This window comes from Amblyomma mixtum, chromosome 7, assembly GCF_055824585.1.
Source record: "Amblyomma mixtum isolate Tamu chromosome 7, ASM5582458v1, whole genome shotgun sequence".
NCBI classification, from domain to species: Eukaryota; Metazoa; Arthropoda; class Arachnida; order Ixodida; family Ixodidae; genus Amblyomma; species Amblyomma mixtum.
In genome coordinates, this window is record NC_143018.1 from 23,003,241 (window position 1) to 23,029,699 (window position 26,459).

General features: G+C 49.3%; 1 protein-coding gene across 1 annotated transcript in view; it reads left to right on the forward strand.

Moving 5' to 3' along the window:
- Positions 1-947: 947 nt before the first annotated feature.
- The window catches only part of LOC149335268 (chorion peroxidase-like), a 36,421-nt gene continuing 10,909 nt past the window's right edge, over positions 948-26,459 (forward strand). Inside the window, exons 1-10 of the mRNA XM_089551937.1 lie at positions 948-1,072; positions 3,314-3,543; positions 13,499-13,702; positions 15,336-15,491; positions 17,822-17,923; positions 18,623-18,733; positions 19,092-19,227; positions 20,106-20,315; positions 22,087-22,224; positions 23,131-23,358. Of these exons, the coding sequence (XP_089408063.1) occupies positions 1,059-1,072; positions 3,314-3,543; positions 13,499-13,702; positions 15,336-15,491; positions 17,822-17,923; positions 18,623-18,733; positions 19,092-19,227; positions 20,106-20,315; positions 22,087-22,224; positions 23,131-23,358 (1,529 nt within the window). The 5' untranslated portion in view covers positions 948-1,058. The remainder of the gene's footprint in view (positions 1,073-3,313; positions 3,544-13,498; positions 13,703-15,335; positions 15,492-17,821; positions 17,924-18,622; positions 18,734-19,091; positions 19,228-20,105; positions 20,316-22,086; positions 22,225-23,130; positions 23,359-26,459) is intronic.

The window sequence follows — 26,459 nt, forward strand, 5'->3', positions numbered from 1 at the left end:
ATGAAGAGTGGCCGGAAGGTGGCAGTGACAGCAGTATATAGGAGTTAGGCGCTCTCGTCATCGTTCGCGAGCAGTGAAATCTTTGCCCCCTCCCCCCTACACTTCCAATTCGCAACTCGCGGTGTTTCAGTGTAATGCTTTTTGTGAAATATGTAGTACATATCAGACTGCTTATGCGCCGAAGCTGAGTTAGAAACCATAACCACCGCATTAGTTTTTTTCTACTTCAGTGTTGTGGCTTAGTACTGTCTTCAATTCGCCCACCAGGTGCAAACATATGCCGCCATGAAAGTTGAAAGTGTGATTAGTGAAAGTATTGAGTACTAAATCTCTAAATCTGCAGAGAAACTTTACTACAGCACCATCAAAACAGTTCTTTATGTGCCTTTCAGTTATGGGTTATGAATTCGGGGAATGTGCTGTCAATTTCATTGAATGCAGAGTGGTCGGACAGCCTAGTCTACCCACGTGATAGATATTACGACGAAATGTTTCATTCATGAGAGCGCACAAAAAAAAAAAACACTTCGTTGTGTTCCAGTTGTCATCGATTTTGTGCGCACACGGAGGTAACGAACGAAATTCGCGCGCAGGTCTCCGCTGTTCGCACTGTGCTACTTCGTAGCGGTGTGCGGGGCATCTGTCCGCAAACAGGATGTACATGGAACTTTGGACTCGACGTCTCCGTCCATCCACATGCAGCCCATTCGCTCGCCCTGCTCTGGAATGGCTTCTCCCAGGGAAGTGCGCCACCTAGCACAGGGTGAGCAAAATGAATTCTCCTCCTGTTTCAAACAGCGGGTAAGGACGAGACCCTTTGGCAGCGACATGCTACATTACATCTATCACTTTCTCTTCCTCGTGTCCGAAGAAAGGTGAAAGGTCTGGGAGTTTCTTTGAACTTCTTCCCCGGCGCCCCGCCATTGTTTCATCTCCCCTCAGGCGCATCTGCTGGCGCTATTGGAGGTTGCCCATTTGCCGCCACACAAGGAGTGCACCTGTCCAGGACAGACAAACAGAAGGCTGAGCTGGCTCTGCGTTTCGAAGAGGTCAGCCGGATGCTTGTATCCAGGTGAGGAAGTGTGGAGTAATAATGTCACGCCTCACTTCGGTGACTTTTTTTTTACTGCAAAAACAGTACCAGTCACACGATACGAAAATGCCGGTGTCTGTCTGCGTGTAGCCGCTTGGAGTGAAGCCCCCCCAACCCCCCTCCTATCCAGAAGCCCCACCCATAAACCATCACCTCACAGCACCCCCTTATTAAGAAAGCTTAAAGGGACACTCAAGCAAAATCTTAAAACTGAACAAAAACGCTGAAAATAGATTCTCGGAATGCGATTACACCGAAATCTAGTCGTCAGTGTGCATACTTTTCAGCGGATGGTTTTATTTTCGATGTTTTATGAGCGCGCGCCAAGCCCTTCCGGCCGGTGCAAGGTGCAGAGCGTGACGTCATGACACTCTGGTCCGACGGGCAACCGGTCACGTCACTCGAAGCGCGATGTCGCACTGCAGTTTGGGTCGACCAAGCGATAAGGTTCCCAACCTCCGATGCTGCCTACGCAAAACTGGAAAAACCCGCGAGTAGCGATGGCAGTCTTGCTCCTTCGGGAACAGTGGGCGCGCGGGTGTAATGACGTCTAGTCGCAGCTTCCACAGGCGGCCGCCAGGTGCAACGATATGGCAGTAAATCGCGAAAAAAAACGTGCTATCCGCCTTCTTTCCCTAAAATGCTTGTCGCATTTATCAGTTTTAGCAGCCAAGCTCTTGTTTGCATGTAAAAGAGCAGTTCCAAAAGTTTGGTTCAGTTTCCTTTTAAGAAACGACGGCCAGAAGGTCTTGGCTACTGGCGGCGTCTTCGGCCAGTTGGACGACCTTTGACCAAATGGTCAAGTTCTAAAGACAAATAGAAATAGAGCTTGTGGTCCACGCTAGGTGATCAAAAGACGTTGCTTCGTGATGACCTCGGTGGCTTGATCGAGGGCCCGTAGCTGGACAGCCAGGCCCGGGCTGAACGCATGAAAAAAAGACTTGAGAGGGGTTCAACGCTGCTTTACCAAATGTCGAGCGATAGCTCCTGTGACATATGGGCGCTGAGAGGAAACCCTTCATAGCCCCAGTCCTCTGGGCCAAAAATCATTGGTTGCGTAGGGCTGGATTATGATGGCCACCGATGGGTTGTCCTATTGCACCCAACCAGTGTTCATACTTTTAATATCGGTTTTTCCGCCGCCTCCTTCTCCTCCGAGCTGAGCAGAGCCGCCTCCCACTGCTTAGAAGTACTGAGCTGCAGCTCTGGTTTAAGGAGATTTGCGGGGTTATGATGGGGGCTTTACCGCAGAGGGCTATATATCTACCGGGAAACATGGCGGCAAACTGGGTCAGAATAGGAGGAAGCAGTGTTTGAATGTGTCGCCAAAGGGCCGTTTCAAATTTCCTGAGAGGTGTATCACCAGGTCGAAACCGGGGTCGTTCGAGTCGGTGATGGTGTGGCACGTGACCAAGCGATCCTTCGTAGAAAATACCGCGCGGGAGTCGGCCAGCGGCTCTGCTTGCTGGGTGAGACATCGAACAGCGTCGTGTGAGGCCTTGTTTCCCAGTGCGGGCGCAGTGTAAGCGGGGACCCAGGTGACGGAAGTGGTACGGCTGTCGATTGGGACTCTCCGAAGGATGCAAAGAGAAGCGGGGAAACCCGGCCTTTGGCAAAGCTGCGTACTGCAGAGTGGGAGTCACTAAGAACAAATGTGCGTGATGTGGAAGCTATGGCCATTACTCTGCCTATTCCTGGGTGCGAGGTCCTACCTTCGCGGATGCAAGAAGGGAGCTTGTAGGAGATACAGATTCCGTAGCAAAAGCGTAAACTATGTGGTGCGTTCACGTTTGATAGGGAAAAAATTCAAATTTTAAACCGACTCTCCTCAGCTCAAAAAGGGTCTTTCACTGCCGTAAGGACATCAACATATTTAGGGTGGACCACACAATCGATATTAATGCGTTAGCATTACGCCCCATTCGAGCAAAATGTGTCCTGCGATGGCGGTGTGTGAAGGCTCGGGGAAGAAAAGACAAAGTGGAGAGAGATATATAGGGCGAAAAGGGGAGGAGCAGTGAAGAGAGAGAGAAAGGGAGCAGGGAGGAAGTAGAGAGATGGACAGAGGCTGCATGCCCGATGCATTCTGTGCTTATGAGGCATCCTTCTTTCCCTCTTTTTGCATTAACAAATATTTGAACAAGCTGCTAGTTGACTGGCTGATGTATTTATTGACTGACTGACCGACTGATGTCTCGTTTGAACTTTCCGATGTGCTAGCATTCGGCTGCACTCACCGAATGCATCCCGGGAGCTCATCGCGAGCACGGAGAAGGCAGCGTCCCGGCTCGCCTGCTCTTCAGAGTTGTGCCGGCGACCCGAGCTCAAGCCGTGTGACGCCTCCAGACCCTACCGGAATGCCGACGGCACGTGCAACAACCTCGAACATCCAGAGTGGGGCGCTGCGGGTGCCTGCATGAGGCGGCTGCTACCGCCGGCTTACGAGGATGGTAGGTGGTCTTTGGAGCCATAAATTGAGCGTTCGGAGGCGCAGCTGTGATGTAGTACAGGATGCTTTAAGCTTGAAATTACTGATAGGTGGTATAGCCGGAACTTCAAAGAAATCGTGACTCGCCCAGAAAGTCTCCAATTCGCAAGAAACACAAACAAACAAACAAACTAACAAACTAACAAACTAACGGTGAGCGAACTCTCGCGATTAACCATTAACTGCCACCTGCCAGGGTGACAAGGTGTTTGGGGACTTTAATGCACATAAAAAGACAAACCGGAATTTTTTACCACTTATGCGGGAGAACATCCCGTTCCTCTCGTTCGTAACAACTCCCACGGCTGTGACAACCTCGCGAAATACTTGCGCAGACCTCGTCTTTAAGAACCAGGCATTGGTGCAGCAGGTCGAGCTTATATCCACCTATTTGTCCGACCAAAAAGCTTCCTTCATTACAATCAAGAACTGTTAGTGGAGTGTTTCTTGAAGAAGGAATATGTGTGAAAAATAACAAGTTGTCTGTAATTTTACATACGTCTTGCTCGAATTTTTTTTGCCTCAATCTATCAAAAAAAAAAATGCCCAGGCTTAGCTTGGTTAAGCCAAGAATGCGTTGCATATTGCGCGGTCTTTTTGCGCGAGGTTTGCTTGGCAGCACTCGATTTTCTCAGCAGCTTTTCCTCCGTGACGTATGGATGGATGGATGGATGGATAGGAGCGCCCCCTTTGAAACGGGGCGCTGGCAACCGCCACCATGCTCAGCCGTCCTTTTTTTTCTTTTTTGTTTTCTTTTCTTTCTGCTTTTTTTTTCTTTTTTTTCTTTTTTTACGTCGTTTTGTGACGTCACGTCACCAAACGACGTGACGTCACGTCACGTGGTTTGGTGGCTGCCCGGCCGCGCCCAAGGGCTGAACTGAGTGATTGCAATATGCTACGCATAAAAAGTTGAAGCAGCTGATGAGCTGCGCCCAAATTTCGCACTAGGAAGTAACATAATCGTCGGCAATTTTTTCACCACCACCACCCCCTCATGGACTACAATCTCTCCATCCAAAATCAGCCAGTTTTCGTTGCTCAGGTAGGATTAGTAGACAGCACCGGACAGTGAGCTTGGGCCCTAGAGGTCGCCCGGAAGCACTGACCTCCCACCTCCTGGCGCCGTCATGAGGGCTCGCGCAAGGTATCTCAAGATGACCCCTCAACTTTCTATCCTCACCCTCCCAGCCACCACCACCACCACCCGACCACGGCGGCTGCATTTCGATGAAGACGAAACGCAAAGGCTCCCGTGTGCTGTGCGATGTCAGCGCACGTTAAAGATCCCCAGGTGGTCGAAAGTATTCCGCAGACCTCCACTACGGCATCTCTTCCTTCCTTTTGTCCTCAACTCCCTCCTTCATTTCTTCCCTCACGGCGCGATTTGGGTGTACAGCAAGATATGCGAGAGAGTTACTGCATCATTTCCTTTCCTCTGAATCAATCTTTTTTTCAATCTGAGCCCAAACACCCCCGTCTTTTTGCCTAAGTTGAACGCAGTCACTTAGCGCGTTAAGTTCGCGAAACCGTCCCTTGAGCTCAATCAGTATAAAATGCTAAAGCTGCAGGCGCAACTAATTTCCACCAATCAAAAAGTACACTCCTCCTGCCAAGTTCCGCGCAAAATATCCGTGTAAGCTTTCCGCGCAGCCAATACACATATCTTTGTTGGAATTTGGAATCTACGGTCGAAGTTGGAACACCACGGTATATGACAAAACCATGCTACGTGGTTCAGAGGTGACAGCGCATGTACGCATCTTTTGTTTTTTTTTTATTTCTAAGATAAGCGCAGAGAAAGAGAGAAAAAAAAATCTAGTCAGGGTCCCCGTGCGACCCCTCTGTACTCAAGAGTATTTATGTTCCTACGGTCCATAACAGTGGCAGCCCGGCCGGTGGCGATGGTCTGCACGGCCGGGTCCTCCGAGCGCAGCAGGGTCTCCCAGTCCTCCCAGGTCTTTATAGGTCCCGCGGGGGAGGGCCCACCGGGCAGAGGGAAAGGATGTGGAGGGAAGAGGCGGAGGGTTCTGGGCATAGGGCGCAAGGAGTGAGGAAGGAGGGATGATAGTGGGCTAGGGTAAGGAGTGAGGGGAGAGTGTGTCTCTAGCCTGCGCCAGAGTTGCATGTTTGTTATATATATAGGGAGGGGTGGGGCGGGGGGTAGAGCTTGCGTGAGGCTCTGTATGCTTGCGTCAGCTCGCTGAATGGGTGCATCGCTCCTTCGTGAATCCCCGATCCGAGGCCCTCAGCCCGGTTTAAAGAATCTCGGGCTAAAAGGTTGGCGGCCTCGTTTCCGGGATTCCCGGAGTGCGCGCGGGCACCCATATCAGCTCCACTTGGCGGGGCGGGGGTGCATCGGGCGAGTCCAGTATATCAAAAGCAGGGACATGGAGTCGGCCTCGAGCAAAATTTAGAATCGCAGTTGTAGAGTCACTTAAAATATACGCGCAAAATATCCATGCAAACTTTCCACGCAGCCAATACGCATATCTTTGTTCGAAGTTGGAACGACTTTGTAGATAACATAACCGTGCTTCGTGGTCAGGAGGTGTATGGATAAAACAAGCGTATGTGTCTTTTTTCAAACCGTTCTCCGGCTTCGTCTTTCATGCGCCTCTTGACCATGATTACGCACAATTCAAGAAGTGCGTTGAAAGCAGACATATACTGCTGAGTCCAAAGACGCGGGTTCGATCCCTGCTGCGGCGGTCGCATTTAGATGGAGGCGAAATGCTAGAGGCCCGTGTATTGTGCGATGTCAGTGCACGTTGAAGAACCCCAGGTGGTCGAAATTTCCGGAGCCCTCCACTACGACGTTCCTCATAGCCCGAGTCGTTTTGGGCTTTAAACCCCTATAAAACCAAACCAGAAACAAAATATAGAAAACTCTGCAGTAAATTAGCTTTATAATTGGTGAATTCTCGGCCTTTTTGGTTCTTCTCGGCATCCGTTTCTGATGGTCGCGGGGGGTGCATTTCCTGTTGATCTGGTTCACGTAGCCTAAGACTATATTCAGACAGCTCCTCGCAAGCTTAGGGGGGAAGATGAGATGCCACCTTATGCGTGGCTTTCTTAAAGAGCGCTTCATCTAGCGATGAAATGGCGGAAATGGCAATTTACTTACTCATCTTGTTTATTGCATGGCCGAAAACATAGATGCGGGTTCTACAAAAATGTTGATCGGTTGCGGTCTTTTCAGTAATGCGCTAAAGTGAGCAGAAGAGTGCCAGATGCCGTTGAGATAATGACCCTGTTGAGCGGCGGCAGGTGCTTATTGATCAGCGAATTGCGGCAAACATTTTGATCGGATAGGTGCTACTGTCGTTTATCGTGGGGCCGTCATGTGTTTACTATTTCGCTGTCACTCGTGAGTATCGTGTCGCAAGTTGCTCTCTGTCCTCTACGAGAATCTTGTCCGCAGCGGCGAAGGTTCTCCACCAGCGACAAATAGCGAGGAAAATTACCGTATTTTCCGGTGTATAAGACGCACCCTTGTATAAGACGCACCCGCCATATATGAAGGCTCTCATTGAAAAAGTTGGTATGTAAGACGCACCTGTGTATAAGACGCACCCCAATTTACCCACTTAGTCTAGTGAGGGTTAATTAAACACGCTCGCTCGACCATTGCGAAGTGAACCATGGATGGACTCATCTGATCGCATAAAAGCTCCGTAGGCCCGCAGCCCGATTTCCGTTTTCGGTAGCATACTCGACCGCAGATAATTTGAACTTTGCGGTGTAGCTCTTGCGCAACTTCGGTGGCATACTGTTTAAGACCGAGCACGACAGGTGTAGGTAGTGGAAAACACACGCCGAAGTCACCAACACAGACGTAATACGTACACGGTTGCGAAGTTGCAAAGAATGACTAAAAAAGAACGCCGGCTTGGCTTGTTTTGACAATGGCGAGAAGCGCGACTGTCGCCATCTTTTGGAATTTCACATTACTTTTGCTTGCGCCTCCGAAATGACCTCGTGTTTGCGATTCTGGAAGTCATCATCCCCGCCGTTTCATGATAAAGTTCCCCTAAAAAAAGTTGCGCACGGTGGTCCCCGTATTGAAGTATTAACCGTGTGACTACCGCATCATTGGTAGTGATATTTTTCGGTGAAAAAAGCTTGAGAGTGAACCTGAGTAATTTCTGAACTCGCAAAAAAAAAAAACGAAAAATTCGCATATAAGACGCACCCTTGTATAGGACGCACCAGCAAGATTTTTGACAAAAAACCGCGTCTTACACACCAGAAAATACGGTACTTTGATCTGGACACCGGCGCATGCCGCCGTGTCCGGCAACGAGGCGGCTCGCGAGCTAGCTCGAGGTTTATACCACCGGCTTATATTGAAATGAAATTTAAGCGCACACGAAAAACGCACACAAGAGCAGGATACACACAGGACAGGCGCTGTGTGTATCCTGTGTGTATCCTCCTCTTGTGTGCGTTTTTCGTGTGCGCTTAAATTTCATTTCAATATAAGCTATGCACCATCTAGACCAAAAAGAAGTTTTGTTAAATTATACCACCGGGCTAGTGAGGACCCCTTCTGGGCAAGGAAGCGGTGAACGCCTAGCGAAATATGAGGAAATCACTGAACATTACAGATTGGAACGTAGGCTGGTACCCCCCCTAGACCCGTCGTCAAATAATATGCTGGCAGTCGCCTGAAGACCACTCCAAACATACACCTATCCGCATCCTATCCTGGCGACTTATGCTCCCCGACGTCTATTTCTCTTTTGACGTCTGAGCGTATTTTTTCGCGTTTTATTTTGTTTAATTAAGTAATTACACCTCATCAACCAAATTTTTCCCACTGCATTTTATCGCACACTATCTCTTACAATCACGCTTTCACGTATTATGACGAAAGACTTTAATGACTCATACTGTGGTGACCAAAACGTGTTAGCAAATTTGTCCGCGTATCAGATTGATCGAAATAGTCTTGACGTCACAGTGCGCGAATTTTGACGGGTGTCCACCGAAATATGTGAGACAGTTACTGCGCAATTTTCTTTCCTCAAATACAATTTTCGACTGGTGTCGGATCCACCGAGATATGTGAGACAGTTACTGCGTAATTTCCTTTCCTCAAATACAATTTTCATTTTCTTCATTACTGCCCCTCTTTCTCTCTCTTCTTTCACTGCACTTCCTCCCTTCCTGTGCGGCGCGGGTCAGGTGACCACCGAGATGGCAGAGAATTACAGCGCCATTTCCTTTCCTCAAAAAGCGCTGCGTTCAGAGGGCAACGCATCGCGCCGAACGGGTGGGGGCGTTCCGTGGACTCCGTGGCAGCGGTACAACACGCTGCCGCGTTCCACTCCTAAAGGTAAAGATTAACCGTCATTAATTGGCAGTTAATTAATACACCAACAGAATCTGAAGTGAGCAATCGCATAGCAGAATGCAACACTCAGGCTTTCGCCTTTCATCACTTTAGCCGCTAAAGTTCCTCGTAATTTGTTTATATTTCCACATGGTTTGGGCATGCAGAAATTTCGACCACCTGGGGTTCTTTAACGTGCACTGACGTCGCACAGGCCCGTGTGCTGTGCGATGTCGGTGCACGTTAAAGAACCCCAGGTGGTCGAAATTTCCGGAGCCCTTCACTACGGCGTCTCTCATAGCCTCAGTCGCTTTGGGACGTTAAACCCCAATAAACCAAACCAAACCAAACCAAACCAAAAAATACTTCTCTCTCCCCCAATCACCCCTTCCCCTACCCGAGAGGACTGGGAGGCAGCCCTGCTCAGCTGCCAGGAACTATCGGCCCAACAGGCCCTGGTTCGGCGGACTTGTGTAGCGGTCTCGACCAACGGGATCCCGGAATGAGGGACTCCGCCTAGTATTGTAAGGGATGAGACCCATTAGGGGCCTCTCCCCGAGCACCTCTCTGTACATTACTAAATAAATGCTTTTCTCCTCCTCAGAGAACGACGTAATCGTGCGGCCAAAATTTGCGGACACTTTTACCGACGCGACAGAGCCATATAATGCTTTCACATTAATAAGACAGAACCCTACGTGGTCGAAATTTCCGGAGCCCTTCACTACGGCGTCACTCATAGCCTTAATTGCTTCGGGACGTTAAACCTCAATAAACGAAACCAAACCACATGGGGGTATTTAAGAGAGAGAGAAAAAAATGGCTGAGGCTTAGCTAAGGTTAAGCCTAGTCAGATGCGAAGCATATTGATGGCTAGGCTAGGTAATACATGGCTTTCCTTGGTTGAATACTTGGTCATTTTAATACAACCAGTAGAAGTGTAGCAAGGATTGCCGTGCCAGCTATATACGGGATCATCGGTGAATTCAATGCAGAGTGTACAACCGCTGCCCCAGCACCGGCTACAACAGCATTCTTGGCACCCATCGAAAGTACATTGGAAAGCTGAGGCAAGCTCAGCTTTATACCGCTGCTGTAGTGTCACAGTGGTCAGCTGCAGCGCCTCTGATGTGGAGCCTCCACCGCCGCGGCCGACCGCGCGAGCCGGCAGCCCATCTCTCCTCTGCTGTGACGTCATGTTGTCACGTGGTCAGCCGCCGCGCCTCTGATGTGGAGCCTCCACCGCCGCGGCCGACCGCGCGAGCCGGCAGCCCATCTCTCCTCTGCTGTGACGTCATGTTGTCACGTGGTGTCACGTGGTCACGCTAAAGGTCAATGGTAGCTCCACCGCCGCGCTCGACGGGCTGTAGTGTAGCTCTAGTAATATGCTTCGCATAAAAACTTTATTTCAACAGGAGTTCGGGGCACGACCCAGGGTCCCCGCACGACCCCACTGCACTCAAGTGTTTATGCTCCTAAGGTCCATAACACTGGCCGGTGGCGATGGCCTGCACGGCCGGGTCCTCCGAGCGCAGCAGGGTCTCCCAGTCCTCCCAGGTCTTGAGGTTCTCTAGGTCCCGCGGGGGAGAGTCCACCGGCCAGAGGGAAAGGATGTGGAGGGAAGAGGCGAAGGGTTCTGGGCATAGGGCACATGCGGGAGTGGGAAAGGATGGATGATAGTGGGCTAGGTTAAGGGGTGAGGGGAGAGTGTGTGTCTGTAGTCTGCGCCACAGTGTTGCGTGTTTGTTATCTAGGGAGGGGTGGGGCGGGGGGCAGAGCTGGCGTGAGGCTCTGTAGGCCTGGGTCAGCTCACTGAATGTGTGCATGCGCTCCTTCGTGAATCCCCGATCCGAGGCCACCTGTGCCCGGTTTAAAGAACCTTGGGCTAAAAGGTTGGCGGCCTCGTTTCCGGGATTTCTGGAGTGTGCAGGCGCCCATATCAGCTCCACATGGCGGGGCGGGGGTGGATCGGGCGAGTCCAGTATGTCAAAAGCAGGGGCATGAACTCGGCCTTGAGAAAAATTTAGAATCGCAGTTTTAGAGTCACTTAAAATATACCGGGCTTCCGTGCGAGTGATAGCAAGTGCAATGGCGGCTTCCTCTGCAGCCTCTGGGGACATGTCTGGAGGGAGAGCTAGTGTGAGGAGGGGGATAAAGAGGAGTCCACCACAGCTGCTGTCGCTTCATCACCCGTGCAGGCAGCGTCCACCCATACGGCGCCCGGCTCGGAGCCGTACGCTCGATGGAGTGCCTTCGCACGGGCTCTGCGGCGCTACTCATGGTGGGACGGGTGCATATTCCTCGGGAGCGGCCTGATGAGGAGCTCCCGGTGAAGGGGTCGTGGGATGGCGAGGAGGGTTGGGTCGTGTGCCGGTCTTCTGATTCCGAGGGAGTCCAGGATATACCGACCTGTGGAAGTTTGTGTGAGCCTGATGTATTGGACCTATCGGTGGGCCTCCACCAGTTCCCCAATCGTGTTGTGGAGGCCTAGGCCCAGTAATCTGTCGGGGGGTATTTAACGTAATCTGTCTGGGGGTATTCAACGTGCCCTGACATCGCACAACACACAGGCGCCTTTTGCGTTTCGCCTCCATCGATCCCCAGGTGGTCGAAATCATTCCCTCCACTGCGGCATGTCTTTCTTCCTTTCATTCGCTCTGTCCTTTATCCCTTCCCTTACGAGTACCCACCGTAGTATGCGAGACAGTTACTGTGTCATTTCCTTTCCTCAAAATCAATTTTTATTTTTTATCACACTACCTGAGGTGTTCACTGACCCAGGGAACCAGTCACGCGCCTTTCCATGCCTGAATACTCAGCGGAGTTTACAACGTTGTCAACGCCGAAGCAATTGAGTTCATTGGCGTTCTATACCATCTGCGATTACACACACCAACACGCTGCTGGCTTTTCTCGCAATGGCACCAGTAATGGTAGTGTAATAAAGTGACGGTAAGTGTCCTTCTTGTTTAACATTTAAACTACCCCTAGATGAAGGGATGGAGGTTAATAATGAAGGAAGCAAGATAGATGTCACAGTGCAGGGCTGTGTTTAATTGCTATCACCTCCGGTCCTTTAAGGTGCGCTGATATCAAGGGCGTCCTTTGCGTTTTGCCTTCATAAATCGCGTCCACAACACTTGTTCCTTAACTCCTTTCTTCACGATTCAGATCTCGTCGTTTTATTGTTGATCAGCGTTTTATGATCGATTTATTTTCATTACAAAATGATGAGGGTTGACTCAGGCAAAAAGGCCGCCACCGTCTGGGAGACGTTGAAGTAACGAGCGTTAGCTGTAGATGGCGGTACAAGTCTCAATGCGATATGTGCTGTTTTCTAGTTGCTGCCAAAGATGGCGCTGTGATCCCAGGGTGGTAGCAGACCCCACGAATTCTCGAAACGTTGATGAGTAAGAGCTAACTCTCTTATGAGTGGAAACTTCCACTTAAACAGGAAGAAAGAGGTGTCGTAGTGGTGGGCTCCGGAATAATTTCAACCACCCGGGGACCTTTAACGCGCACTGATATCGCAGAGCACTCGCTCACCTTTTGCATTTCTCCTCCATGGAAACACTGCCGCCGTAGGCGAGCGCCCTAACCACTGACAACCGCACCATGAGAAAAGGGGAAGGAGGGATTGCAGTAGGAAGAGATAACAAGGGTCGTATAGTGGAGGGCTCCCGAATGATTTAGACCGACAGAATGAGTGACTCTACTTCCGTAAGAAGCACGTAAATTTTACGTAAATTAGACGTCATGTGTCGCGGCCAAACGGATGTGAGGCGGGCTATCGCGGATCGAGATATACGATGGCAGGCGGCGCCGAAAAGCATCAACAGGCTCACCAAACGCTGCTTTTATCGCTCCCTAAGCTACGTGTTGTGGCACTGCCGTAAGTACGGAAGAGTTGGCGCATAATTCCCATAGCTACCCCGTATACTCTATAGTGTACATTGGAAGTTCGGCAGGCACAACTATATTTTCATATTATTGGTTGCTGAAACTGTAGACGACCATTCTGAGCTGCCTCAGGACAGATATCTGTCATCGTGCTACGCACACTTGCCCAAGAGCCAGTGTTGCTGCGTCAGCTTTGGTGCCAGCTTTTGTGATGCGTTTAAAATGGTTTGGTTTATGGGGTTTGACGTCCCAAAGCGACTAAGGCTATTAGAAACGCCGTAGTGGAGGGCTCCGTGAATTTCGACCACCTGGGGTTCTTTAACGTGCACTGACATCGCACAGTACACGGGCCTCTAGAATTTCTCCTCCAAAGAAATTCAACCGCCGCGGCCGGGATCGAACCCGCGTCTTTCGGGTCAGCAGCCGAGCACCATAACCACTGGGCCACCGCGGCGGCCGTTTAAACTATCATTTGCATTTATAACTTTTGGTCTAACTACTCCTGGTAAGACTCTACCATTACGGCTTTCCGATATTTCAGAACAATGGGCAGAGGACACAGCAGTTGAAAGTGATATCTTTTTTATTGTCTTGGTCGTGTAGCTCCGCAGTGTTCGCTCCACTAACGGCCACGAGTTTCGAAGTTTCCTTAGTGTGCGTGACTACGTTCCTCTCGGCGCAGGTGTGAGCGCTCCGAGGCTGTCGAAGAGGAGCGCTCGTCCACTGCCCAGCGCTCGCCGTCTCTCCTACGCAGCGCACCCGGACAAGGTCGCCTACGACGCCCGCTGGTCAGAGATGCTGACGCACTTTGGGCAGTTCGTGGCGCACGACATCAGCGGGCTGTTCGTCGTCGACCCGGCAGGCCCAGAGTTCGCCCACAACCTCGGTACATAGTGCGCGCAATGGGTGACAGACAGACAGGCAGACAGACAGACATAGGCAGGCACAGATAGTATATAGATAGTTGCGTGATAGATGTATGGAAAGGTGCATGATAGATGTATGGATAGATCGGTGGATGTGTAGATAGGTGCATAAATAGATGTATGGATAGATCAGTGGATGTGTAGATAGGTGCATAAATAGAGGCATAGATAGATGGATATATACTATATAGAAGGGTGGGCAGACGGATTGGTGGATGGATGTAGACAGATATACAGGGTGTTCCACCTAAGACTTTACACAATTTTTAAAAATAGGCTTTTTGAGTTAGAAGAGAACTTTTTTCGGCATAGCACTGTCAGTGGTGTAGTACATCAGAATACGGCTAAGACGTGCTAACTAGCAGGCTGGATAACTAATATTGGATAGTTAATTTCTTAATTATTACTGTTAGCCTCCTTAGTTATTGAGAGGTGTGTAGCCCACTATAAGCAATAGCCATGCCAGTTCTTGGAATTTCAAGAACGCGGTTACCCTCTGCTCTGTGGCCCTAAAAAAAATTTTTATTTCGACGAGTTACGTGCACTGGAGAGGTAGCTTTACCTGAAAGCTTCTCGATATTTTGACTCGATGTAGCCAAATTTTGTTGAGCCAGAGCGCCGAGAGCAACCGCGCGTTTTCGAAATCCTAAAAACTGATATGGATAGTACTTACTGTGAACTACATGTCTCTCACGAATTAAGGAGCCTAACGGCGATAGTTAAAAAGTTAAGTATTCAATATTAGTTAAGCAGCCCGCTAGTTAGCACATCTTAGCCGTAATCTGATGTACTACACCTCTCACAAAGCTATACTGAAAAAAGCGCTCTTCTATTAAAAGCCTATTTTTTTAAAATTGTGTGAAGGTATAGCATAGACAGGTAGACACACCCACACGTATTATTCTGGAACAGCAAGCAGACTAATACTCTGGTGGCAGGAGGACGTGCCCGCTCTTGGGGACCACATAAAAAGTGATGTGTTCCTGAGGAAGTGGTCACTATAAGCTTTAATTTGAATGCAACATCTTTTTTGTTTCATCACCTCGTGAAAAATTGCTGCTAAGAATGCAAACCATATTGACCAAGTACACCTAATGTTTCGAACTAGTGCTCACCTATGGGCCAGCAACTTGAAAGCTAACGAAAAAGCTTGGAATCAAGCTGTGGACAACACGGGAAGCTATGATAACGAAAATGATAGGAATGGCTTAAGTAACGAAAACAGAGACAAGCTGGTTTGAAAACAAATCTCGGTTGATTATAGACTAGCCGAAATCAAGCAGAGGAGCTGGACACGAGTATGGAATACAATGCGGAGAAGAGGCAAGCGATCGTCACTTAGGGTAACGGAGTGGATTCCGAGAGAAGGTAAACGTAGCAGATAACTGTAGAGAGTCATTTCGGCTGGTGAAATTAGGGAGTTTTGGGGGACAGTGTGGATGGACCTGGAGCAGGAGAGGATAGTGATGATGTGACGCCTGGCTGCAGCATACGACACCGTCTGCCTTGTTCTGATAATTTCTTTTTATGCTACTGCCGAAAAACTGTACAGGCCATCGCTTTGCAATGACGAAACGTTCGCTTTTCTTGCAGGCCGCGACACGTACAACTGCTGCAGCCAGGTAGAATTGCTCTCCGACTCCCAGTGCTTTCCAATCGACGTTCCGGCCGAGGACCCTTTCTACTCTCAGTACAAGTTCCGCTGCATGAACTTCAGACGTTCGGCCCCGTGCCTTACTTGTAGACTGGGTGAGACTATGACCTAGTGTTCGCCGAGTGGGTTACTTTCACAATAATGAAGGGTACTTAACGGGAAACTGCCTAGGTTTTAGAAATCAACCCGCTTAAGAGGGTCGAATGTGTGAAACTTGCAGGTAGAGCATGCGAAGTCTTTTTGGGCTAGCACTTGAAAGAGTGAAGTATAATCGCCTATTAAAATCCGTACGCCCTTCAAACTTTTCCGCAGCCCACAACGCCTGGGGGGGGGGGGGGGGGGCGATTACGTTATTGAAGGTATCAGTACATTTCCAACGTAGAAACGCCGGCTTCGAAGGAAAATACCAACGCCACAGAAGGCGAACCCTGTCGAGAGTTGTTTGGCAGCGTCTAACGAGTCAGGGCAGGGTGTGGATGACGACAGCGGCAATTTGAAATCATACCTTCCGTAACGTCACGCTGAGTTTTCCCGCACTCCTCTGGTCCATTGAGGAGAAGCGCAAAATTCAATCGTCGATTACGTCTAAACGTTAGTGCAAAAAGGTTAGTGCAAAAACACTTGGCATGCTTTACCTACAGCCTATATAGATTTAAATCCTTGAATATCGCGAAATTCTCGAAAAAGTGCTGCAGTTGCCCTTTAAGGAACATTTTTCAGTTGGAAAGAATCGAAGATGCCTTAAATTACGATTCAATTTTCAACGAAGGAAACGCTTTTAATAAACAGGGTATTGGCATATTAACGGTTGATTAAGCTTTGAAGGCATTTGTATCGATCCGCTTGCATCAAAGGTTTGACATGAATGCATCAGCTATTTATAAGCAGTGTCATGTTCAAGTTAAGCATATACGGTGCTGCCAAGTAGCCTGCCTGCACCACCAGTTGAAGCGCATTCCTGTTACCTGCGATGGCTAAATTGTGCTACCCTATGGTTCTAAATATTAATCAATCAAAATAAAAATTCAAATTTCAATCAAAAGTCAATCATGAGACTTTTCGATCGCACTAGAAGCGGCAGGACGAGATATTTAACAGAATAACAGTTACTCAAACCTCACGAAGGTAATTTGCGTCACGCTCTATTTGAGAGTTTTTTATTATGATATGAATGATAAACTTGTACCTTGTCAGAGCGTTCGTTGTTACAACAATTAGATTAAGTTTGCGCTGGAATTGAGCTTGTGTTGATGTAAGGTGCGCTTGTATACTATCCCAATAAATATCCCTTACAGAGTGCTCAGGTGCACATGCAAATTTATTCGCCGCTCTTGGTAAGGTAGGGACGGTGGAGACGGGTGAAGGGACGTGGGTCAGTTTGCACCATGCATAACTTGGATGTACTTTTTGTTTGAAGAAGAAAAATGGTGCTCAGTGAAAAGTGTGAGAAACTCCTTGCACGGGAGGGAATAGCGGTGGTCGCCTTATGCACCCCCTTTTATCTTCAGTTCGCCCTTTCATAGGTGTTACTGATGTGTTCAGATATGCTCCAATTATAGTCTCATTCACAAAGCCTTTCGTAGAGTTTGAAGCAATGGGAAAGAGATTACTCTATTGAGACTCCGCCTACTATTACTTCATATCTGTGAAGGAAAAGAACATACTCTCTGCTTTATCTGTAACTGTCATGAATACACATTGCCTTTTAATAGACACCTTTAGCATACCGTGTACCGTGTTACCGCTACCGTTACCGGAATACCGGGAGCCCGCCCACCGGCGGTGAGCGCGCGCTGATTGGTTCCGACGCTGCGGGCGCGAGCACAGCTGACGGGTATGTGGCGCCATCTGGCGCCGTCAAGGCAATTTGCGCATGCGCATTGGCTGCGAGCAGGCTCCCGGTACTCCGGTACCGGTAACGCTAACACGGTACACGGTATGCTAAAGGTGTCTAATGCCTTTCGAAATTTGGACTACACGTGAAAACTAATGTTTTTCTGGGGGAAAATTGTATCTCCCCTTCCCTATCTATACCCTTAGCTATGAGCATTTAGTTATTGATTACTCTGTAATTATGTGCAGCAAGCAGAGTTTGTTCTCCGCTCTGATTAGTTTTTCTGATGGAGTATATTATCCAAATGTTATACTTAGCTTTAGTGGAGGAATAAGAAGGAAATTCGCACTTTTATGCAAAACTTTTCTTACCTCATATAATGCAGACGGAAGGTAGTTTTCGTATGTAAAGTGGGATAGCGATTGGCTTGAACGAGATGACGCCTGAGCTGCCGGCTAATCTCCAACATATCTCAGGTACGAAGGCACGCCAGGAGCTTAGCGAGTGTGGGTTTCGTAAGTGGAAAAGCATTTTTTAATCCAACGTTAAAACGCAGCTCACTTCCGGCTGACCGTCATATTTCTGCTGCAGGCTACCGGAACCAGACCAATTTTGTGACGTCGTACATCGACGCCTCGCTTGTCTACGGAGTAAGCGAAGACCAGACGAGAAGTATTCGGCTCTTTGAGAAAGGTAAGAGGGCTATTATTAATGGTTATATAGCATAAACATATTGTGCACTTTATGTAGAAAATGCACAGGGCACAAAGTGTGTTTCCAGACGGTGCTGTGTATTGTTCTTCACCGCTATCATAGCTTGAGTGTTCTCTAGGTTGAGGAGAACTCATCCTAACCGCTACTAGAGCTTACGGGCCACAATATGGGACCTAGAAGCAAGGCCTCTGGCCTGTTTGCTTTTGAAAAACGGTGTACGTATTCTTTTTTGGAGCGATGGCTTCACTAGGCCATGTAAAGCCAAGGTCACCATGATTTGAGTTTTGACCTTGAAGCTAGCCAGAGGTCGAACTATGAAGCGTTTATGGTGCTGCTATGGTGAGCTACCCCACAGTACCCAAAGTCAAAGTCAAAAGAGGGTGGTTGTGTGATATGTGACGTCATCGCATCCGTGGCATGACGTGATCCACTTGACTGATGACGTCATAACTTTTGATTATAAGGAGGAGCGCGTAGCACTGAATAAAGAATTCTGCTGAATAAAGAGATTTACCAAGCTTAACATGTGAAGCTATCCTGTCTTTCTAAGTTTAACCGGAACTAAACTGCCAGCAATTTTTTTTTTATGTAAAGAATGCAAATATATGGCGGACAGAGTACTTTCTTCCTGTCTGCCGTCTGTTTTCTTCTCGACAATGCTCGTTTGGCATTTTTCAGGGCTTCTGAAGGAACAGCTCGTCAACGGCTCGAGGCTGCTACCAGCGAGCTCAAGGCCGGACATAGATCAGTGCAGCAAAAAGGAAGAAGGTCGCCTTTGCTTCGAAAGTGGTAAGCAAAATCTTCGTGTCTGTACGATTTTGCAGTAGATTGACAGAGAAACTGTTACCGAGAAAAACGAACATATGGATCCGGACATGAGACCAGATACTAAAAAAAGTTGGTGATAGCCATGCGAAGAGATGGCCTATAAAATTGGATGACAACTAGACAAAAAAAAAAGGCAAAATGTCATACAAGTAAGCTAAGATAAACGCTTTATGTGTATTACAAGCTGTACACTATGCACAAGCACAAAACAAAAAAAGGAACTCAGCATTAGACAGCGAATGTGTTACGTTGGCAAGATACGTTGCTCTACTATTATTTTTCAGCACAGGGCTTCTATTTTGTGCATACGTGTAAACAGGTGACCGCAGACTCAACCAGAACTTGGGGCTTCTTCTCATGCACACAATATGGTTCCGAGAGCACAACAGAATTGCAAGGAAGTTGGCACAGGTCAACCCTCACTGGAACGACGAGCGCCTCTTTCAGGTGTCCAGGTAAGAGGACGATCAGCGAGAAGGCAGATTCAATGAAACAAAGCGCACTACCAGCATGCCCTCTTAAGTCTGAGGATTTCGGCGGTTACGCAATATTACTCTGGACTATAACTGAAAATGCATGCAGCTTCATTGCGGGTAGTTAGTCGAGTTTAGTTTTCGGGGTTTAACATCCCAAAGCGACTCAGGCTATGAGGGACGCCGTAGCGAAAGGTTCCGGAAATTTCGACCACCTGGGGTAATTTAACGTGCACTCACATCGCAGATTACACGGGCCTCTAGAATTTCGCCTCCTTCGAAGTTCGACCGCCGCGGCCGGGAGCGAACCCGCGTCTTTCGGGTCAGCAGCCGAGCACCATAACCATTGAGCCACCGCGGCGGCGTTAATTAGTCATTCTGCAACTAAAGCGTTGCAACCTATCTTATCAACCATCACGCGTATCGATATCAGTTACTTAACAGATATATCCACAATGTCTCCGATGTTAATGGGAACTGTATACTATTAACCAGTATTGCGTGGTCCTGTGGTCGTCACGGTGGCAGAGGCTCTGCTATAGATAAATAGCTGGGTAAGGTTCGCAGGGAAAGTTCGTTAGGATAGGGAGGAGGCGATTGGCGTAAGACCGGCGTCTGGCCGCAGATTTCGACATCACTAATGCGATGATGGCCGTCAGCATTATCATCATAATTTCGATTTCCAAAAGCAGCATAGACATCTTCCGGCTAGAAAAACATCTGATTAACTTCTCAATAACTTCTAAGCTGCCACTTGTTCAGGACAGTAATATTGAAAGCCGAATGCGTTAAGCTAGTCAGAACAATTTCACCGTTGATTATGCCTTACCACTACGATCGTTGTGTCATGCACTTCACAGACGTATCGTCGAAGCACGCCTACAGCACATCGTTTACAATGAGCTACTCCCCGAAGTCGTGGGCCTGGAAGCAATGGTGCGCAACGGTCTGCAGCCACTGCGTGCGGGCTACACGAAGTACGACGCCTCCATCGACGCCACTGTCGTCAACGAGTTCACCTCGGCCGCCTTTCGACTCGGACACTCGCTCATCGATGCGGACAATGAGACGTAAGCGGAGAGAGATACTTAAGCCTACTAGGTACGAAATTGCGACCCAAATCCGGGCCATTTTGGGCCGGTGGGGGCGCTTCCTGTGAGATTGAAGGTCAGTCACTGATGATGCTCTGGAGCTTTTCTTTCTGGTGGCTTCGAAGCAGGGGAGTGAGCTAAAAGATACAAGTTCAAGATTCGAAGTTAGTATAGCGCAGAAGTCACCAGAATTTGTGTTTTAAAAACGGAGATTCGTAGGCAGTAACCTTGAGCTTGACCGATTGGCTAAAGAAATAGAAAAAAAAACATCGAGCATCGTGGCACCCTCCACTACCCCGTTTCAAAGGAAACGCTCCTGAGAGTTATCCATCTATCTATCCTTTCCCGTACATAACTGTCTTGAGCAGCGCTGAAGAGTTTTGTTTAAATTCTGTGCTTGGTGTGGCAGTCTGCTAACCTCCAGGCTTGTATGAGGATTTCGTGAATGCCATAATCTAGTTGCTTTTGTAAGCGGCCACGCCTAGCTCTCCCTCGGTTGAATTGAAGGCACCCTTTCCAATATTTTTAGAGAGGGAGAAATGAGAAAAATAATCTTTGCACAACATGACTCTAGAAACATCACATTGAGACCGCTACAATTTGGCTTTGCAAAAACGCGCATAATTGCCACGTCACTCAACAAATCTGCCTAACTCGTGTAAATGCACAGGCACGCTTCTTTCTGTAAGAACCACAGAAAAATTTTCGATGCTCCGAGATCATTAGGAGCTGCGTGAGATAGTACTGAACAAGAAACAACAAAAAATGCATTAAATGCAGTAAAATAGCGACATGCGTACAAAAGCGCAAGTTCCAGCTATCCATTGTGGCCGTTTGCTGCGCTCAGGTGGATCAAAATGAGTCATTTATCCCTTAGTGAACTCTACTACACCCTAGTGGCTCCTAGTAAACAGTTTGGAGTAGTTTCTTCAGTTGCAGCGCAATCTTTTGATTATTAATAAGAGGGCAAACGAGTCCACAGGATATGCAGAAAAACACGTCGGTGTGAAGGTCACCAAATACGCGCTCAGATCCGTAACTCAGACAGCAATGCACTAAGGGTCGCTAAGCTGCCTGGTCAGATGGCTCGTAGTGAAAGTAATTTTTAAGGCGGAAGCCATTAATGGCTCACACTGTCGTCCGTTAGCAGAGGGTGTCACACCTTTGTCAGCGTTTACCTCGTCTTAACTCGGGAACTATGAAAAATAGGAGAAAACGAATGGTTATCAGATAGAGGAGAAAGAGATGAACCTAGAAGCCAAGTTTGATAACTGTAAAATAATTACTTAATTAATTATAGCCAAAAATGTCGAAATTGCTTCGAAATAGCGCAGACGTGGATATAGCCACGGGAACGGTCACATCCACCGGAAGTCGTCACGGCATAGTGAAAATTGTCACAGAATGGTCGGAAAAACGTCGGATTTGTGTCAAATTAGATGGAAAAATGTGTAATTAATCGTAATTAACACTTAAGATAACCGAAAGAAGTATAATTTGGTTATCGATATAGCCACGGGAACAGTGTGACGTCCCATCCACTGGAAGTCATCACAGCATAGTATCCTCGGCTTTCGCCTCTCAACACTTTAGTTGCCAAAGTGTCCTCGCAATTTTCCTCCGGCGATTAAGATCTACATGTCATCACAACCAGCTTATAACACTGGACAGTAGCCTCAGAGTCTTCGTTCATACAGGAACCAATTCTAATTTTTGCTCATCGACTCTTAACCATGCTATCTTGTTTCAGCCTCGTCTTATCTACCGGAGAAAAACTAAGCTTTCCACTGCGCCACCACTGGTTCCATCCGTTCCCATTCCACAAAACTGACGTCATTGACGCCGTCACCGCTCATAGGCTGGGCAAACCGTCACAGAAGGCTGACAGGTAGGTTTCTGTTACAAACTTTAGTGGTCATGCGACCTTTATGCAAATTGTATTAGTTAGACAAATAAAACCGAAACTACGGGGGACATTTATCCTGGCTTCATGCTTCTATGCCTGGCGTTGATGCTCAGCGGCTATCACTCTGCTCGAAGAAGAAAAAAATGTTGGCGACTGTTTTTTTTATGTACCTTTGTGGATGCGCCTTATCTAGCACCCGGAACCCGGCGAATGATATCACTTATCTAGCGGCGCGACGGAAGCTCTTCTGCGGCAACACAAATCGCTAATGACTTCGAACGAGTGAGAGAAACGAGAAAGTGTTTAGGGGCTCCTAAACAAATGTCCGTGAACTTCAGGGATTCTTTTTATTCCCTAAGCCTCACGCTAGGCAAATTGTCTACGCGAAGCAACCTAAACCTCTGTCGCCTGCCTGCTTGCCCCTGAGCCTTCGATGCGTCGCCAAAGCTCTTTCGCCCCTCAGTGATTAGTATCAGAGTGAAAACTTTAGAGAGGTTTCAAGAATTGCATGGGGAAATGATAGGTTCGCTCTTGATTGGATTTTGGGAAAACTCCGAGACTTTCCGCCCCATTTCGTAGTCAGTTATAACGACAGCTGCACGCCATCTTACTCCCCCGCGCCTAGCATTCGATAGCAGAGACAACGACTGCCATTGGTTTCCAGCTATCAGCCTTGACGAAATGTAGAAATAAATCATAAAAAAAATTCTGAAAAGAACTGTCGCTAAATACTGACCCTAGGCAACGTGCAGCATTATCTTCGGGCAGCAGCACAACGCATGAGCTTTAGCGCAGTACATACTACACAGGCTCATTAATCATGGAAGAAGCCGCTCACATAGCTATACGTCGGTGTAAAATTATATGTTTGTTGACCTGGCGGCGCAGGTACATCACTCACGACCTAACCAGACACGCTTTTCGACTGGCGGGCGGCCCTCGGCCCTTCGGCTTGGACCTGTTCGCCTTCGACATTCAGCGTGGCCGGGACAACGGACTACGCGCCTACGCCGATTATGTCACACATTGCATTCCGGGATTCCGAGTGGAAAAGTTCGCTGACCTCGAACGGCTCATCCCCAAGGACGCAGTGCAGATATTTGCAAGCCTCTACGAGTGAGTGAAGTTGCTTAGGTCACTGCGTGGTGTCATTTTAAGTGATTTCAGCGCAAAATGTGCAACTCATCCAATTCTCCATTGTTTTGTCATAATATGCATTGCGCAAAAATCGGGTGTAAAAGATAACAGACCACCCAGTGGGAAACTGTGGGCTGCAATGGGAAACTGCAACCAAAGCAGTTTCCTCTTTAGTCATCCGACTGAAAATTAATGGCAACAAACGATGTCGCTCTTCTCATTGTATGCAGCTGTCTAACCATTTACGTTGCGTGGCTGACCACTAGAGCCAGATGAATTTAAACTTAGTAGGATGGCGAAGTCAGTGAATTCATGGCAAAGTGGCGCCGAATGCACAGCAACAGAAAAATCAGTACTTGTCCAGCCACGGGCACTTGTTCGTTTTTTTTATCTGTACTCATCGTGTCTCCGGTGCTGTTTTCTCAGGGATGATACAGATGAAGCCAGATACAGTCATGGAGTCCTTCCTGCTTGGCTACAGTATCATTAGTAATGCCATAGCAAAATCGTGCCTCTGTCAACGAGTTACTGCGAATATGGCTTATGGACGAGTCGATGGATCACTATCAGTGTAGTTTCTGAACAGCTTGCTTATGCGACCTCGTATAAGGTGCATAAATGTTATGGGGTAACCCGCGTGCAGCCGGCCGGGAAGGCGCGCTTCCGTGCCAGCTATGCGCGGGCGTTCTCGTGTCCCCAACCCGTGGCGCAAAGTCACAGCCACGGCGGGTTCGGACGAAGTAGGCAACGAACAGAGTACGCTAGGAAACCGTTTATTTACCTAGCGCAAGGCAAAGCACACTGCGGAAGAATGTTCTATCCGATAATAGATGGTTCAGCAGCTTACCAAGTCGCCGTCGACTGGCGTTGGATAATCCGGGAGGGCGCGGGCAGAACGGGGGTCGGCAGGGTCAGAGTGGCAGTAACACCGCGGCGAGAAGAGAGGGCGAGTCCCCCGTTCCCGCGCGAACTTCGCCCTACGACATTGCCTCCCTCTTGAGCAACTTGTTGCAATCAAGAGGAGTCAGTGGGCGCATTTGTTTTTCAGTCCCGGACTGTCCGGGACTACTTGCGGACTCGAGTCCGGTATTTGTTTTTCTCGGGCAGCCCGAAAGCTCCGCCTACCTGCCTGCATCGCCATAGCAACGCGTTCGTTTTTAGCCTATGGCAGTCCCCGGGCTGCTTGGGGCTGCTGAGAAGGCAGCAGACGATAGCTGCGCGCCGCGCTGGCAGCCATATTGAGTTAGACTCCGTGTGCATTTTGAGTATTTTTCGTGTTCCTGGAGGTCGATATCATGCGTTAAACCTTCACATGAGCTCCGTAGCTGCTCTCTGAGCCATCGCAATACTTTTTGTTCTTGCATCTTCGTTTATTTTCTTGAAATCCACCGCACAGGGACGCGCGTTCGAAGCTGCGAGCGCGTATTGTTTGCTCGTGTCGTCAAGAGGTTCTCGTTCGCTTGTTTTGCGACATGCTGTCTGTACGCTTACCTGAAAGCATCGCAGGTGAAGCACTCGTATACTGGAGCAGCTATAGAGATTGTTGTCAACATTTTTGCGAAGGCTTTCGTCTATCTGCCGATCCGCAACGAGTTGGGCTACTTTGTGTGAACTTCGCCGCAAGCAGTAGCGGCGAGCATACCTCCGAAGCTGAGTTCTCTAATGCACCTACGCTAAGCTGACAGTACAGTCTTTAAACCGACTCAGTATCATGATCGAGCGCACGGCGTTGCTTCGGCGTCGTGGTGGCCGTGGCTTGCGTCGTCTGCTAGCAGATGACAGCGTCCTTGTACGGTAACCGAGGGGGAGCCCGGCTCTGGCGCCGAGTTCGAAAGCAGCCTATGGCAAGTAGGTCATGTGACCATGACGTTGTTTCCTGTCAGAGCGGAAGCCGAGACCTGTCAGCAAGTAGTCCGGGACTGGAAAAACAAATGCGACCAGTCGTTCACCCAGAGACGCCAGAGCGTAGGCGTGACGTCACGTCCGAGCTGAGAGTGAGGAGAGTTGCCGGGTGCCCTCCTCTCCCCATTCCCTGCGGCGTGCGCTCTCGTCTCGTGACTCGGCGCGGGGCGGCGAGGGATATGTGTATATCCCACATCCTCCCCTCCTTAAGAAGCCTCCCGGACAGAGAAGCAGACGCCACGTTACTTAATCTTCTTCGTCATCCAGGGATCGAAGTTCTTCGGCTCCCGCCGGTACACCTGTTGCCGTCCGCGCCACGTCCGCACTGATCAGCTGGTCCGAATGCTTGACCACCCGCGAGATGCCGACGTCGAAAGGTGGCTTGTTACCGGTCGCCGTCTTCCGAGTACGCGCGGCTGCGCCGCTCCGGTGAATATGGTCGACCGCCTCCTTGGCCCCGGCTTCGATTGCTTGGACGCCAGGTTCGTGGCTGCGCCACCCTCAGAGACAGGGTCAGGTGGCTTCAGAGGCGAGGGCCGCGGCGCTTCCAACGTAGATGCCGGGCGGTTGGGCTGCCCTGGCATGCCCGGTTAGCTGGCGAGGGCCCAGGGTTGAGGTGGTAAAGGGGGCCGCGGCTGCTCTTTCTTCGTTTGGACAGCTTGCTCTTGGGTAGGCGGGTGCGGCGGCGTACAGTCGGCAGGCGTTAGGCAGGCGGTTGGCTCCGATGCGGCGTGGCAGGTAGCAGGGGCGCCTGGCTGCTGCAGGGAGGCGGCTTCAGGTCGCGGGCTGGGCGTAGCGGCGGGCCATGGGCGCGGCGCGTTGCCGAAGCTGGATGGTGGCTTCTAGTTGGTAGACGTGAACGATGTCGTTCTGATGCGCCCTGCTTCTTTTCCATCTGCGCTGAAAAAGGTCAACACAGATGTAACCAACTCCCGCAGCGCGTGCTACGTAGCTGTTCGGCCCTCACGAGAGTCATGAGGGCTAACGCAAGTAAGTCTTACGCAATAGTGATCGGCATGAGCGGCCCGTACGTTCATGCATCTAACGAGACTGCGTGTCGGCCTGCGCCCTCGCTCTAGTCCGCGCAGGCAGATTTTATTGCTGCCTACGGCGCAAGTTATAGCGGGACGCGGAGTTCGCCGGCTGATCGCAGCGCTCGTTCTCCGACTGCGGCGCGG